The following is a 17,050-nucleotide window of genomic DNA, read 5'->3' as shown; positions in this document are numbered from 1 at the left end:
AATCAATGCTCAAATACAATCCAAATTAATTCAGAGTAATCACACTCAAAATAAAATTATCAACCACTCAATACTTGTAATAATAGCCCTATATCAATATGAAAATTTGCTGAACTTGTATAAGCCCTGTAGCACACTTTGTATAAGCCCTGTATCATAATCACACTACTTCCTAATTTTCAGCTTTTAAATAAACTTTCAGATTAATGAGTCAAGGATGATCAACCAACGTAGTCCCTTTTGGTTTCCGCAATCAATGTCGATCAATCCAAAACAAATTACCTTTCGGTCTATTTAACAATGGAACACCCAAAATTTATGAATTTTAAAGCAACCACACAAATTGTATCTTTTGCTTGAAAAATAAAGAGTAGGGAAGAGAAAGAAGTACACAGGGTTTTATGAGGTTCGGCTTCAGTACAGCCTACGTCCTCGCCCTTGGTAAAACTACCAAAGGATTCACTATCACCGTTCCTTTACGAGGAGGAACAATACTAGTTACAACACTCCTTCGGTAAGTCTAGAGCCTGCCTTCTCCAAACAACATTCCCTTTTTTGGTCCAACAAGTCAACACTCGAACCGTCAATCAATTTGTTACAAAGATTCAAAACAAGGCGTACAAGAACTTACTTCTCAAAGAGCTGATTAGTACAAATTGAAAAACTATATACTTTAGTAAATTCAGAATATGAATTTTAGAATGAAGCTCTAGAAACTTATCACCATAGGTATCTTTCAATGGACGAAAGAATCAACAATCAATGCATAAACACAGTGAGAAACTCAGCAAGACTTCAGAGATTTTCGTGAGTGATGAGAGCAATAGAGAGCTTTCAGAATTTCAGTAAGTTTTGAGAGAGTATGAGAGCTAAATTGATTTCTTGGTGTCTAAATTGATGAACCTTGAGGGTATTTATAGATGAAGAAAGACTTCTTGCTTGTTCCCCAAGTTTACTTGGAGTAGGGTCCAAGTTGTAAATTAATTTGGGTTTTAAATAATTTAAATTTAAAAAATATGCCCATTGAAAATTTTGAAAATTGCCGCAAGCCAGACGACTGTGAAGTCATTGGTAATCATCTGTCTATGTATAACATTTATATTTTTTTCAAACAGAAAGGTGGCAGTTGGCTGTCCTCATGTTGGCAGTCGTCTATCACTAGAATAACTTAGTTTTAAAACAACTCAGTAGGGTGGCAGTCACCTGTCCTCAGCTTGGCAGTCGCCTGTCACTAGAACAACTTAGTCTTAAAACAAACTCAGAAGGGTGGCAGTCATCTGGCAGAACACACACAAATGACTCACTTGTCACTGGCAGTCGGTTGTCAGTTGTTTCACAGTCGTCTGTCAAGCTTCTATAACATGTTTAAATCCTTTCAAAAATATGTCAGTCCTCTGTCATGTAATAGATTGTCGTTTGCCAGCAGACTTATCTTCTTTTAAAGACATTTTTATCTCTCTCATTTTTGCTTAGTTATTCTTGGAATATAAACTTGTTTAACTTTGAAAAACACGTTCCAAGATTTTAAGACTTCAGATTTCTGAGTATGTCTTTGCCTAATGAGCTTCAAAATGAAAATTTCATATTTGAATCAATTTTGAAGTACTTACAACGCTTGTTCTATAAACACATTTGACTCATCTTTGCTTTGAGTCCTTTCAATGCTGCTCTTCAATCTTTCAGACGTCTATGAGTTTTCATTATGGATCTCTGGTATTCATATGTGACTTTCCTTGTTCCTTGATCCTTGTAAGCTTTAATGTTAGGGTATGTGAAATTTGAGCAAATCATCTTTGCCTGAAATAATATCACTTGAAAATTCATTAAATAACTTTACTTTGTTATCATCAAAACCAAGAGTATGTAAGCCTAACTAGGCCAACAAGTGCCTTGATATGCTTCAGTTGTAGCCATAAGTTGCATAAGGTATCAGAGTAAAGAGGTGCTATTTGTATGGGCGGGTAATCACCCTAATCCTTGGTAACTCTCGTTCGTAAAATATATTGCATGTATGTAAGTAGGGACAGAGAACGGTTTCATAACTGTGATAAATTATAAATAATGATTATATTTGTACACAAACCTCATGATAGCCACACACTGGTATTAATCTATTCCGACTTACTAAGATGTGTCTCACTCGACATGAATTTTATCTTTTTCAAGACTTCCGCATGGTGTAGCATTTTTGAGAGAGAGGGTATAGACTTTTGATGTATAATTTTTGGGTTTGTTTAAGTTTTTTGAGATGTTTATATATGTTTGTGAATACTGGTTGTTTAGAGAATACCTTGAGATTATAGATATATAGAAACTCTGGTATATTATTGAGGAGTTGTTATTATTTTCGCTGCATAAGTGATGTGAGAATATCATATACAGGTAATGGAACACGTGGCACCTGGGCCCCACTTGACGGGTTCGAGGCGTCACAAGGTGGTATCAAAGATATATTTTAAATAACACTTCGGACCCTAGTTTTAGGTTCGAGGCGTTATAGTTTGGTATCAGAGCTTTAGGTTGTTAGGTTTGCGGACTCTAGGGCGAATTAATATTAGAGTATAGATTCGATTTAGGACGAGGATAGGAACGGAAAGTTAGGATATTGGTAGAGTTTTGAGTTTTGTTTTGTAATCTGGAGGTAGAAATCTCTTGATGGACTTCTATGATTTTCTGAATCAATCGAAAGTTTCAGAAAACCATAGTAAATCCATCGACGGTGATGTTTCCAAATAGAGAGACTGGAACTTGAAATTAGAATTTGAAGGTTGAAATAATTGAATGTGAGGGGGAAATCCTTGAAGGAGGATGTTGGTAATGGTTAGTGGTTCAGTTAGGTGTTTGATGATTAAATTGAGGATTGTTTGTGAGTTTAGCTTAAGTTTGTGGGGTTCCTGATTGTTGTTATTCGAGATTAATTTAGTTTTGTTAGGGTCACAAGACATTTTATTCGGAATAGTATTTATCAAATTTCGAGGAAGAAATTTTTATAAGAAGGGAAGAATGTAGTAACCCAAAAAAAATTATTATTATTATTATTATTAAATTAATTAATTAAAAATTATTAAATTAATTAATTAAATAAACAAATAAAAGGAATAGTATGGAAAAAAACACTAATTGAAATATTTATATATATAAAGAAAACTTCATCCTAAAGAATTCTTTCCTGAGAAAGAATCCAGCACCAGTCCACCCTCTCTCTCTCTCTCTCTCTCTCTTCATTTTCTCATAAAATATTCGGCCGATCGAAAAACAGAAGATACCGTTGGGTTCTTATCTCTGGCACCAACATTCCTATTGAAGTGGATTTGTCATAGGAGCGACGTAGACACCACTCTTAGGGTAAGGTATACTTCCTCTCTTTCCTGAATGTCTCCTTAAATCTTTAGCTAAATCGACGATTAGGCACCACCACGAGGTCCTAATCTCGATCATCGTCATTTGGTTGGAACAAAATTTCAATTTGGGGGTCCTAGACACCACTCCAAAGCGAGAGTGAGATTTAAGAAATTAAGAAAATTGATTATTTTTGGGAGTTTAATTGTTTATTTGGAATTTATGGGCTTAGGAAATGTTAAAATAGTATTTTATTGAGGGTCGATTTGATTAAATTAGAGTTATTGAATTAGGGTTCGGGTGAGCGCCGCAGGCATCGTTTTGGGGTCCCTACTGGTGTAGTTTCTGGAAGTCAAGTAAGGGGAATAGATTAAGCCAGTAGTTTTTATTTATTTATTTATGAATTTATTGGTTTAAATGGAAATTATATGTGTAAATAAATATATATATGATTATCATGTGACTTTTAAAAGAAAAGTCAACCGTTTGAATTGTGTTTTTTGAGCCTAGGGCTATAGTTAATAGGTCTACGTTACCAGAACTGGAGTCCGGAGTTCGGTTACGCGAGGGGAAGGTACGAGCACCCCCTACGCGCCCGTTCTTACGAACGGTACCTAATTAATTTAGAATTATCCCTAAGTTAATCTAAAAATTTTTTAAAATTACTCCTCTAGTAAATTTATTAATACACGTGCAAAGTGAATAAATAAATAAATAAATAAGTAAATAAATAATACAAAAATATATGTAAAATCTAAATATTTACATATTCCCTCAGAACTAAAGGTACGTGAAGTCTGAAGGCTCATACCCCAGCATTAAAATCATAGGGATTTACGTACACAAAAATAAATAGTACTATAAAATAAAATAATAAGAGTAAATATCATAATACATAATACAAAATTTGAATATACCTGAGAAACAAAAATACTAAGAATATTTAATATTAATAATAATAAAAAGTAATAACAATAGTAACAATAATGAAAACATAATACTATGATAATATTCATATACTAATAATATCATATTAATATTGCAACGCTATACTGTAATAATAACATACAATGATACCACAATGACACTACATAAATATTAAAGTATAATAATTATATACTAATAATAATATCACATAATAATAACGCTACCTTAGCATGTGAATATGTATGTATGATAATAATGAATGACCTATACTCTTATATATGACAATAATAATACGTAACTCAAATATATATACGTACACTAATAGTAATAATAACATCTATTTTAACACACACACACACACACACACACACACATATATATATATATAGATATACCTGCATAATAATAATAATAATAATAAATAATACCACATATCTAAAAATATACATATGTATATGTATATAATAATAAAGTTAATAATTACAGCAATAGTAATAATAATAATAATAATAATAATAATAATAATAATAATAATAATAATAATAACAAACCTACCTTAATATTAGCATATAATTAATGACAACATGTACAATATGGAAATAATTAAAGAAATAAACTAATCCTATAATTAACATGTAAACTACAATTTGGAAACAAATCAAGTGAAATTATGGGAACAATTCAAATTATAATCTCTTATGCAAATATATATATATATATGGGTACAATATGGAAACATGTGATAATTAGGAAATATACCAAAATCTAACATGGAAACACAATAATAATACGAAAATAAATATGTAATCAAATATACAATAAGAAGGGTAGGTAAAAGTAACATAAATATGCACCTAAACATATGAGGTGATCACAATAATAAGATGCAAACTATACAATAAAATGATAATATAAATATGCCAATAAATAATTAAGGCAATAACAATAATACCTATGCATGCAAATTAAATATACAATTAAAATATGCAATCAATAATAACATAAATATAAATATATAAGGTTATAATAATAATAATCACATAAATATGCAAAAATATATATAAAATAAATATGCAACATAATAATAATAATAATATGCAAAATAAATACACAATGATAATATGACAACAATATTAAAGTATACAATAATAATAACAAGAAAAATATATCATGGATATTAAACATTAAAACAAACAATGTAACAGACAACAATAGTATTAATATTTTATATATATAATAAACACAGCAAAAAAAAAAAAAAAAAAACACTTTAAATATTAAAACAAATTCAAACAATAAAGATCCTTCAATAATAATAATAAATGTTTAATACCTCTAAAAAAAATAAGCATCAATATTACTGAAACGATTATATAAAAAAAAAAAAAAACTTATAATAATGATAATGATATAATTTACGTGTGTGTGTGTGTATGTAAAAGTGTGTGTGTGTGCAGATGGGTAGGGGACTTACAGGGGGGCTGTGTTCGGGAAGGCCAGCAGCAGTGCTGCGTGGGTGGTCTGCTGGAGACGGCGGATCTGGAGGACGGCTGGAGTTGCAGGTGATGCCGGGGAAGAGTTTCAACACGCTGGGCGAAGGGAGGCTGGAGGTTGATGCGTGCACGACGGCAAGGTGGTAACAGTGGCGAGAGAGACTCTCGAAGTTGTTGGTTTGGGGCCGCTGTGGTAGAGAAGGCCGCCGGAGATGGAGATGATAACGAGCCGCGGGAATGAACAGATCTGGTCTGACGACGGAGAAGAACGGCGTGGACGACGGCGACGTGCTGGGTTGTCGGGGTTGCAGGTTGGAGGTTACCTGCTATGGGGAACTTGCGAACGGCGATGGAGGTGCTGCGACTCTCTTCTCTGCAGCAGTGTGGGTGTGTGTCGTGAGGCTGTGAGGCTGTGAGGGAGGTTGAGAGCGATGAGAGGATTGCAGCAGGCTGGGTGTAGGCGAAGAAGAAGAAGAAGCTCCCCGTTAGCTGTGTGTGCGCGAGGGCTGGAGGCGGAGCAAAGCAGGTGTTGCCGGAGGGAATGGCTGGAAGATGGGAACCAAGGGGAGACTGAAGATTGGAGACGCAGGGTTTGGCAGAAAGAAGAAGAAGAAGAAGAAGAAGAAGAAGAAGAAGAAGAAGCAGCAGACTTTTTTTTCTTTCTTTGCTTTGGCTGTGCGCTCCCCTTGTGCGTGTGTTCAAGCCTTTTTAAAGGCTTTGGATCCCCAAAACCCTAATAGTATTCATAATAATAATAATAATAATAATGGGACTGGGTAAAAATGGGGTGTCTACAGGAATGATTAAAGAGTAATGTGTTTTCTGGAAATTATGGAAGTATGTAAATGTGTATTTTCAGTAAATCGGATAATGAGCATGTGTCGACTTACTATTTTAATGAGATATAATTATGTGTATTATTTGGAATGTGTAGCATGAGTAAAAATGAAAATACTGAGTTGAGTTGTGAATTATGATATATTTATGACATGTTGGAAATACTGAAATGTGATGAGAATATTCACTGCATGTGTATTGTTTAATCAAAGCGGGATATGAATGTTAAATTGTAATGTATGATTTGAGAACTCCGGTGGACCATAGTGAGGCACAGTATTGTTGCGTATAATTAATTTTTGACAGAGATTAGTGTACCCATATGTCTTATGAAATCCTCTAAACTTAGAAGAGGTAAGAGAATAATAACAGATAAAATTTTTGGTGTAGGCTTTGTTATATTTTAGTTGAAGGTACAAGAGATTCTTTATCTACTCAAAGCACAATTTCATTTAGTATTGGACATGATGCACAAGATTTTGATGAATCTATCTATAGATGTGACATTTCGAAAGGAGGGTAGTAGCTAAGGCATTTACGTAAAGAAGAAGGCATTGATTATTTTGGCACTTAGGCTTATGTTGCTAGAATTTGTACTATTAAAGTATTGATTTTATTAATCAAGTGAATGTTAAACGTCATTATTGAATGGAGAATTAGATGAAGATGTGTGTGTGTGTGTGTGTGTGTCGCATGCGCATGTGCGTGTGCATGTGTGCTCAATAACTTGAAGGTTTTATCATGCCTAGATAAGAACATAAAGTATGTAAATTTTTTAGGTCTTTGTGTAGTTTAATACAAGGTCCAAATTAGTCATATGAAAACTTTAACAAAGTAATTATGCCAGAATAAGATAAATAGGTACACAACTTGTTTATTAATAATAGATGTGAGATAATCTATCTTTATTTGATGATATGTTGATACTCTTCACATACATAGAATTTGTAAATTTTGTTATGAAAGATATAGGTGTTGTTGATGTTATTTTGGGTATTTGGGTCATATGGGATGGAACGGTTTGTTTCTTTCTCAAACTCGCTAAAAAAAAAAAAAAAAATGAAAGATAAAAGGTTCAATCATTTTCATTGAAAATCCAGCTAGTTAGAGCTATTAACTAGTGGGAAGTTATTAGATGTCTTACGTATGTCATTACTAATACTAGACATGATATTGTGTTTGTCATTTGTAGATTTAGCAGATATACTAGTGATGCAGATTATATTCAGGGCAAAAGATACTAACCTCCCGTGAGATTGATAAAAAGATATTGATCTCCCTAAAGTTTCAAAACTTTCATAGGCCTCCCTTGACATTTATTTTTGGGATACTTATGCCCCTCACAAGTCTTGTATTTTTTTTAACAAAATTATAAGGGGAGGTTAGCATCTTTTTAGCAAGCCTTAGGGAGGTTTATGGAATTCTTGAAAGCTCAAAGGAGGTTCCTGAGATTTTTAAAATCTTAGGGGAGATTAATGTCGTTTTACCAAACTTCAGGGGAGGTAAGTGACTTTTTTTCAAGTTTCATGGGAGTTCAGTGTCTTTTGTCCTTGTATTTATTAGTCCGCAATGAAAAGAACATTAAAATATTTAAGGAAAACAAGGAATTATAATTTAATATTTTACAATGATCTTTATGCCAATTGAGTGAGAGATCAAAATGTTCATACATCCAAGGATATATTTTCACCACCATTTGTAAAGGAAGGAGTTGTACATTAGGGCTCTAATAAAAAGAAATTATGGCAACTGAGTTTGTGGCTTTAGCTTCTTGTAGTAAAGAGGCATAATGACTTACAAACTTATTAAACTGAAATACCATTATGATCAAAACTAATGACACCACTATCTATTTCCTACATAATTCTAAAGTTACTTTGTCTAGAACTTATAATAAAGCCTATAATGGAAAATCTGGACACATTGGATTAAGACAATTAATTATGACATGAAATTGCTCAATGATGGAGAAAAAACAATAGATTTTGTAAGATCTTGTAAAAATGTAGTTTATCATTTCACAAAATAACTTACAAAGGACCTAATTTTTAATATTGTAAAGGAAATGAATCTTAAGCCCCACTTTTATTATCCACCAATGATGGAAACTCCACTCAATACTTGATATATTATGTCTTTGAGTTTGATGAGTAAAGTACATATAATGATAAGAATAAGGAGGAGTTTGGGCTCTTGAAAGACTTAAAACTACTTATATATATATGAATTGGAATTCCTATCTGGAAAAGCTCTTTGGACCCACCTAGGTGGCACCAAACTAGGGCAATGAAAACATTATCGCCTTCCCATTTCCCATTGATGCATCTGCGGTAATTCATCAAACAAATCACAAGTGGAAACTGAACTTGAGACCTTGAGATTACTAAAACTCAACTTTACCCTTACCACTTAAGCAAACCCAACTTTTCCTATACTAATTATATTATACGGTAGTAAGATAAGTTTGCCTGTATGTGTTGAAAGTGGTGTCACCTCGTATGAGTTAATGGCTTGACTCTAGAGCACTCATCAAACATTATACAAATACAAGCCTTATCAAGGTATCATCTTGTAAGAAATATCTAAAAAGATTACAACTTTATTTGCGAAGCTTTTTGGTTATCCTACAAGTCGTTGGTTCAAATATGCATTTACCCAATGAATAAAATTTCCTAAATAATGATCCAAATAGTAAGACACCAATTTGTATGCATAAAATTTCCTAAGCCTTTACAAAATTCTTTTTCATGCATTTTAGAAAGTATGGGAGGAATGTTAGAATTTTCAAAACTAACTGGTTTTTTTCTTTTTTTCAAAGCCAAAAAAGAAAAATGTGTTTAGTATCTCTCTGTAACTCACGGGCCTATCCATGGATAGCCCACTTGGGCCTCCAAAAGGTAGTGCGAGCACTACCACACATGCACGCATGTTACGTAGGGAGTGTCTTTGAAAAATAACTGTTAAATTCAAATTTTAGAGACAAAAACATTGTCGAAAAGGTATTTTTTATTTTGTTCAAACAGTTGTAGGAAAACAATAAACTTATCTTTTTCTTCTTACTCTTCTTGCACTATCTCTACATTCATTTCTTCTAAATTTGCTCTCTAGAAATTCATATATTGCAAATTCAAATTTCGCTCATCTCAAAAGACTTATTTTTGAAGTAGGATTTTCTTTATTCATACTAAAATAATTTGCAGCCTTTCATAGAGCACTCTCGTTCTTGATTTGTAGTGATTTTGTAGAGAGATTTGCAATTTCAACAATAGATCATGTGCTTACAAAAGCCAAGTAATTAGCCGACCTACCAACAAAAAGGATGTACTCAAAATGTGAATTTTCTAAATTATGTTCGTACCCTTGCTTGTATGATGCCACAATTAGAGGCTGACTTTAGAGAATGTAGTTAGCCTTTTGTATGCATCGTAGTTTCTTTCGGCTTGGATTAATTATTGTTTTACCCAAAAAAGCAAATCATGGTTGGAAAAATTCAAACCTTGTGTGTCCCAAGGGGTTAACTTTTTTTTACTATCATGTCTTTTAAATAGTTAGGGCCTTATTTTATAGCTAGCAAGTTACAATTGATTTGTTTGAGATAAAACTATATATATATATATATATATATATATATATATATATATATATATTATCATACTTTTACATTTTTAAAAGTAGACTAAGGTTAGGGTTATTCTTAGAGCCTTGCATTTGGACATTTGAGCTCCATCTATACACTCTAGATGCATTGTTGTCATTAACCCCTTTTTAATTATGATTTGAACAACTTTTAAATCAAACATTTCAAATCGTTGTAAGAATTAAAAGTACATTTAACGCCGTACATACGACATTCTCTTGATACTATGCCCCTATAATTTAAATTTGTAGAATAAAGTCAAACAAGGAGATCACGAAAACCCTAAATCATGGATTCAATTTAAGTACGACATGCACAAAAGTCATGATTCTCTCTTCCATACTCAAAACTATAAAGAATGATAGACAAATAAAATGAAATGAAACAAAAATTTGTTCGGTTTCAAAATATCAAACAAACATCAAGCATAAAACAAAAACGGGCTTCCGCTCGGGAAAAAAAACCATTCATGAGCAAATGTGGTGAAAAAACAACATTGCAATTAGTTGTATTGAAAAGAACAACAAATTTCTAAGAATTAGTTGTATTTCAATCCCCCCAAAATTGTCAAAAAAAAAGGGAAAAAAAAAAAGGATAAAAATAAATTAAAAGTAGATCAAGAACTGATCTCCAAAGCAAGAAAACGTTTTGTTTTCAAGCCCCATTTCAAAAGCAACCCCCAAACAGAAAACCCTAATTTTCTGGTAAAATGACAACAAAGTCCTTAAATAAACCTCTATTTACCCGAAAACCCCCCTGCTACCTCACCGAGTCCTGAGCAAGAAAACGCCGAGTTCTTGACCCGGGCACCCCTCTGGGTTGATCAGGTGAAATGACTCCGAGTCAGCACTCCCCAACACGCACTCGTAATTGGCCCTCATGTACATTATCTCGCCGCCCGCCTCTGTCGACCCGGTTTCGGACCCGAACCCGGCCGGAATGACTCCGGCGCCAACGGAGATGGACTGCATGGTCTTGAGCATCATCCGGGTCTGACCCGTGGTCTTCCTCCGGGTCGCGGACCCGACCCGGCGACCGTTGCAGTAGGCTGTCCAGAGGGGTACGGACCGGAGCGGGCAAGGCCCAACGTCGGAGCGGGCGCACTCGAGGGCGATCCGGACGAGGCCGCACTGCATTTCTTTGACGAGGAGGTGAACGGGCATGGATAGCTCCAGGAGGAGGGCGGGTCGGGCGCTGAGGCGATCGTGCTGGACGCAGAACCAGACGTGGCCGCGACGGAGGCCGAAGATGGTGCCGACCACCATGGACCTGGAGGAGCGGGGCGGCGCGCGGGTGGCGACGCTCCTGACACTGCCCTCGGAGGGGGTCGACAGATCGGTATCGGATGAGTCGTGGTAACGGGGCGGTGGATCTTTTTTGTGGCGCGGACCGACGTCGTCTTGAAGGTCGTCTCTCAGGGAGGTGCTGAGGCGTTTCTTGGCTGTGGCGGTGGTGGTGGCGGTGGCGGCACCGGCGGGGGCGAAACAGCGGAAGAGGAACCGACGAAGAGAGGTGATTTTGGCCATTTCTTGATTTGAAATTTGAAGGCGAGAGAGAAAAACAGAGTGGAAGATATTAAAGGGGCCGCCCCGGGGGGTGGGGGGATTGGGTTTGGGTGTAAGAGAAATGAGAAATGCAACGGCGGGAAGAATATAGACGTTGCCAGTTTTTGTTTTGTGTTCAGAGTGGTGATGGCTAAGGGGATTTTCTGTTTTATAACAAAACCAAGACACGTGTACAGCGCCTCCAGAAGAACACCCTGCCCCTCTCTCTCTCTCTCCCTAAATAATTTTTAAAAAAGTTTCTATTAATGCTCGGGAAAAATTTAAGGTTATAAAGATTTAAAATAGATTTTTTTATACATTAATTTAATAGATATATATATATATATGTAATTTTTTTCACTTCATTTGATAATCAAATATAAAAAGGTAGATATCTTTATATATATATATATATATTTAAAAAACTATATTTTTAAAGTTGCAAATAAAACCTCCTTATTCATAAATCTCCATTTGAATAGCGTGAAATAAAAGTGAATGTTTTCTATGATTTTGTTAACTAAGATATAGTAATAAATTTGTACATAAATGTTTAGCATTATGTGAAGGTATTTTTAATAAACAATAAAAAGTATTCCTAATGCCATTAATTAATTGTTTTTCTTTTTTGAGACTCAACTCTTCTTATTAATTGTAAGTGACATGATGAATTTTGAATTTTTGATGTTTCATATTATTTGGATCTTACTAATTGTATTATATTATATCTATATTTGAGTCCATATTATTGACAATTGAAATTCATAACATATATATTTTTGGCTGACGTGGGTTCAAGTATTAAGTTGGCTTTCTGTGATTAGTGGATTTCAAAAATTAAGAATAAAAATCTATCCTTGCAAGTCGTTCTCAAAAAACAAAAAACAAAAAGGGTGAACAAATTATTAATTTAAATACTCTCCTAGCGATCTTTCCTTCTATTAATTAGAACTTGGATCTTCTATACCTAAACAACTTTCTACTCCGTTGAATTGTCTTCTCAAATCTATAATGTTTTCGAGCATCCAACTTCATCATTAGCCCTTGCTATCTCCTTCTTTGACATTTTTGAGTACACAATAAACCTGATCTTTGCTCAGTCTATTTGAATCATTCCCTTATTAATCTAATTGTCAAGAATGAGCACTTTTTTTTTATTACCATTTTCAGAAGTCTTATATTCAAATCTTGTAAGGGGGTAAGATAGGAGGTGGGGTATCTCTGACAGCTAGGCCCACTGGGCCTTTAATAGACTCAAAAGTTATTTAAAGAGTATTGTAACGTAAAGTGTATTTACTAATGACAATAAAACTATAGTAAAAAAGTGTTATAGTGAGTGCAACAATAAATTAGACAGGTATGAATATTTGGGAAAATTATATAAGAGACATACTCCTTTAGATATCTACGTGCCTATTTTTAAAATTCTAAACATAGAAAAAATGAGTCGTATATCCAATAATATGTATCATATAAAGAGAGGGATCAATAGCCCCCACGGGCATGACGCAGTGAAAAGGCATCAGCACATAAGAAGGAGCATTGGGGGTTCAATTCCAAGTAGATACACTCACGGAACCAGCGGTACCTGTGGATGGTGAGAATTTACTTTGTGAGCCAACGGGGACCGTGGATGGTGAGAGTTCGTTCTGTGAGCCAAGAAGGACCGTGGATGGTGAGAGTTCTCTGTGACCCAGTGGGGACCGTGGATGGTAATAGAGATGTGTCCGGATTGGCCAAACGTCTAACTGATGCACGAAAACCGTGTCCTCATTCTGGACTTTAATTGATTAACGAGACCTAGGGGGAGAACGTTAATCCGTAAGTTTGGTACCGCACCAGGAGATCCGAAGGGCCTGTTGGTGGTTGGAGTTCCTATGTAATTAAAAAAAAAAAAAAAGAGGGATCAATTTTCAATATGGTTAGAAATTGAGAAATAAGCATGCATACACATGGAGGGGCAAATTTCTATATAAATTTTTCGATATTTGTTTTTATTTCGCTTTTTTATAAATAGTTTAGTCTAAATTTGTACCCATTAAACCCTCATTTATTTGCTACCAACTCATTGACTTCTTTTAATAAACCCTTATTTAACCAATTATCCCTTTGCTTTAATGGGGGCAAAGGCACCAAATGAAAGGGATGATTACAAGAAAATCTTTCTCGTAAGAAATAATTTGCAAATTAAAGCACAAGCTTATAACTCTAAGTGATGAAGAGTTTTATATGTTATCTCTCAAAATGAGCAAGTTAAGGCATGAAAAATTGAATGAGAGAGAAGTTTGAGTGCTTCAAAATTTAATATAAGTAAGCTCGTTAATATTCCTTAGATTTTAAAGGACATATTTATAAATTTTTTTATCAAACTAACCATTTTTTGCTCGTTACAAAACTGACTGTTGGAGTATCAGAAAATTATGACCACACATAAACATATAGAAAGCGCAATATTATCTCAATATTCAATTAAAATGCATAGGAAAATTAAGAAAAATATATAAAATAAATTTATTCTAATATTAGGCAAATTTGGTGCTAACAATGACATTAGTTTTTTTTTTCACCCATTTTTTTCTTTTTGCTTTTTGCTTTTGGCTTCTCTCTCTCTCATATGGGTGGAAACACTAGGGAGGCCCACATGGGCCCACTATTTTTTAATTTTTTTTTAACTCCTCTCTCTCTCTCTCTCTCTCTCTCTCTCTCTCTCTCTCTCTCTCTCTCTCTCTCTCTCTCTCTCTCTCTCTCTCTCTTCATGTGATTGATTTACCATAACGACACTCCTTCCCAACACTTTTTATTATATTTACAGAAATTAAAATTATAAATTTAATATAAATTATTAGTTCCTACTTTTAATATTTTATTTATATTTACATACACAAAAATTATCAAATTAATTTTAAACCAAATTATTAAAATATATATATATATATATATATATATATATATAAAGATATAGCATGTTATTTTTATGTTTACATATATAAAAAATTATAAAATTTGTTCAAGGGGATTTTTTTAATTATTAAATTAGTCCAAATTCAAATTATTAAAAAAATGTAGAATTTTATATATCATGTACATATAGCAAAATTATAAAAGTGATTGAAATTATATTTAGGATATGTATACAATACAATACAATTTTTTCATCAACATTAAAATTTACTTTATTGTTCAAAAAATGGTTTACCAAACACTAATAGTCTTTAATTAAATATGTATTTGATCAAAATTCATATTATTTATATATTATATTTGCTTAAAAATATTTCAATCAAATTTGTAGAATTAATTTCTTAGATAGATTCTATATTTGATATTCATTGTATATTATTATGATGTATATTTATATTTTATTTTATAAACTTACTTTTATATTTAAATGATCTTGTCGTGAAGTGTTGGACTTTTTACTAATATAATATGGAAGGTGAAAATAAAATAAAAAATAAAAAATTATCTTCACACATGGTAAAATTTGTGTGTGTGTGTGTGTGTGTGTGTGTGTAGGTGTCACGCCCTGAACCTAGTAATGGGACCCAGGGGTGAATTAGTAACCTAACATGTCCCTGTATCACACAAATAGCCAAAGATACAGTACCAAATAAATGAGGGTCCGACCCTGTAGGGTTCCTAGGCATCTTATGCACATCCATATACATTACAGATACACAGCAGAAATGGGTCTTTCTATACATATACGGTACCATACCAGAGTCTATACAAAAGGAATCCAGGTTCCAATATACAAAATACCAACCCAGGTGTTAGCCATATCCCAAAAGACAACCCGTTATAGTTCTAGTACTTACCCAAGTACTTCCCGCAGTACATTGACCACTACGCTCCCAACTCAAGGATGCTAGTTCTGGTTACTCGAAGGACCTGAAAAATATGTATGTACAGTAGGGGTGAGACACCTCTTAGTAAGGCAGATACAGGTTATATTGGTGTGTGGCATATGAGTATTATCATGACACAAAACATACACAGTTAAAAGTAATTCCAATATTTTCACAAAACAGTTCCAGTATAGTGCATCACACGCACACACACATGGTCAAGTAACCCGATGTCGTCACACCCTTCGGCTCGAAGCTGGCCTGCATTACACGGTGTCCCTGGCACATGACGTAGCCCCAGGCTCCCATGGCATCGTACCAATATAACTGGTGGTTCCACACCCTTCGATGATCAGCCGGTAAGGCTCACGCCCTCGGATATAGAGCTGGACACTCTTGCCAAACATGGCAGGTGATTACTCACGCCCTTGAATATAGAGTCGAACACTCTTTCAGTACCTAAAACAATTTGGAACCCAGTTCCTATTACATTTCAACAAAACACAACCATGCATGCTCATATAACCAAACAAATCACACCCATTTGGTAATTTAAAGTCATGATTTTTCAGATGTAAACAGTTTAAACAAGTCAAGGCACGACCATCCCTATAACACAATATATATCACAATATAGTTATGGTTTCCCCAAACTGTAACATGAAAAATCCATAATTTTACCCGTTAGATTTCCCCAAATGAGTAACCAAAACGCACACAGGATCATGAACCACAGTTCTACAAAGCCCGATTTCAAAAATAAACAACATAAACTAAATCCCCTTACCTTTTTCTGAAAATCCATACCTGTGCTCTACGGCCCCTAAACCGCAAACCAAGTTCCCAAAACCTACAAATCACAGTACCGAACATGCTCACAATTCTCTTCTTTACACAACTACCGGAACATAATCGAAAACCAAGCCTTACCTCAATTTTGAGACAAAACCCAAAAATGCTCGAAACGAAGATCTGATCCATAAAACTTGTAGAGAATCCTTCCCTGATCCTATGGTAACGTCGGATCTTTGATTCCAGCAACGTATGATGAAGAAATCTAGAGAGAGAGAGAGAGTATGTTGAGTTTATAGAGAGATAGAGAGAGGATTTGAGATTTCTTAGTTGAGAAGTAATGAAAATGGATATTTATAGCCCTTTGACTCGGCTGCCCTCTTCGAAGAGATGGCGTATTCGACGTGGTCTCATCGACGAGCCTGAGATTCCTAGTTTCCCGAAACCTTTCGGCTTCTCCTCATCGACGAGCCTCTGAGATTCGTCGCGGAGCAACATAAGGCCTTCGTCGACGAAGCCTGCTCAATTACCATTTTACCCTTCTCTTAATTAATTAAATCCATGTATCACAGTTCGGGTTCTTACAGTAGGGCTGCAAATGAGTCCAGCTACTTGTGAGCTACTTATAGCTTG

The 17,050-nt window shown here is 34.4% G+C and overlaps 1 protein-coding gene across 1 annotated transcript; it reads right to left on the bottom strand.

Moving 5' to 3' along the window:
* Positions 1–10,712: 10,712 nt before the first annotated feature.
* Positions 10,713–11,890, bottom strand: LOC131159867 (protein MIZU-KUSSEI 1). The gene has a single exon (XM_058115062.1). It carries the CDS (start codon positions 11,757–11,759, stop codon positions 10,998–11,000), a length of 762 nt encoding a protein of 253 aa, XP_057971045.1. The 5' UTR covers positions 11,760–11,890; the 3' UTR covers positions 10,713–10,997.
* Positions 11,891–17,050: the final 5,160 nt, after the last annotated feature.

The sequence above is a fragment of the Malania oleifera genome, chromosome 7, assembly GCF_029873635.1.
Source record: "Malania oleifera isolate guangnan ecotype guangnan chromosome 7, ASM2987363v1, whole genome shotgun sequence".
In the NCBI taxonomy this organism is placed as follows: domain Eukaryota; kingdom Viridiplantae; phylum Streptophyta; class Magnoliopsida; order Santalales; family Ximeniaceae; genus Malania; species Malania oleifera.
This window is presented reverse-complemented; position numbering and strand designations above follow the sequence as displayed.

Excerpts from the sequence above, each read along its gene's own strand:
- LOC131159867 (XM_058115062.1), bottom strand. The coding sequence starts at position 11,759 with ATGGCCAAAATCACCTCTCTTCGTCGGTTCCTCTTCCGCTGTTTCGCC.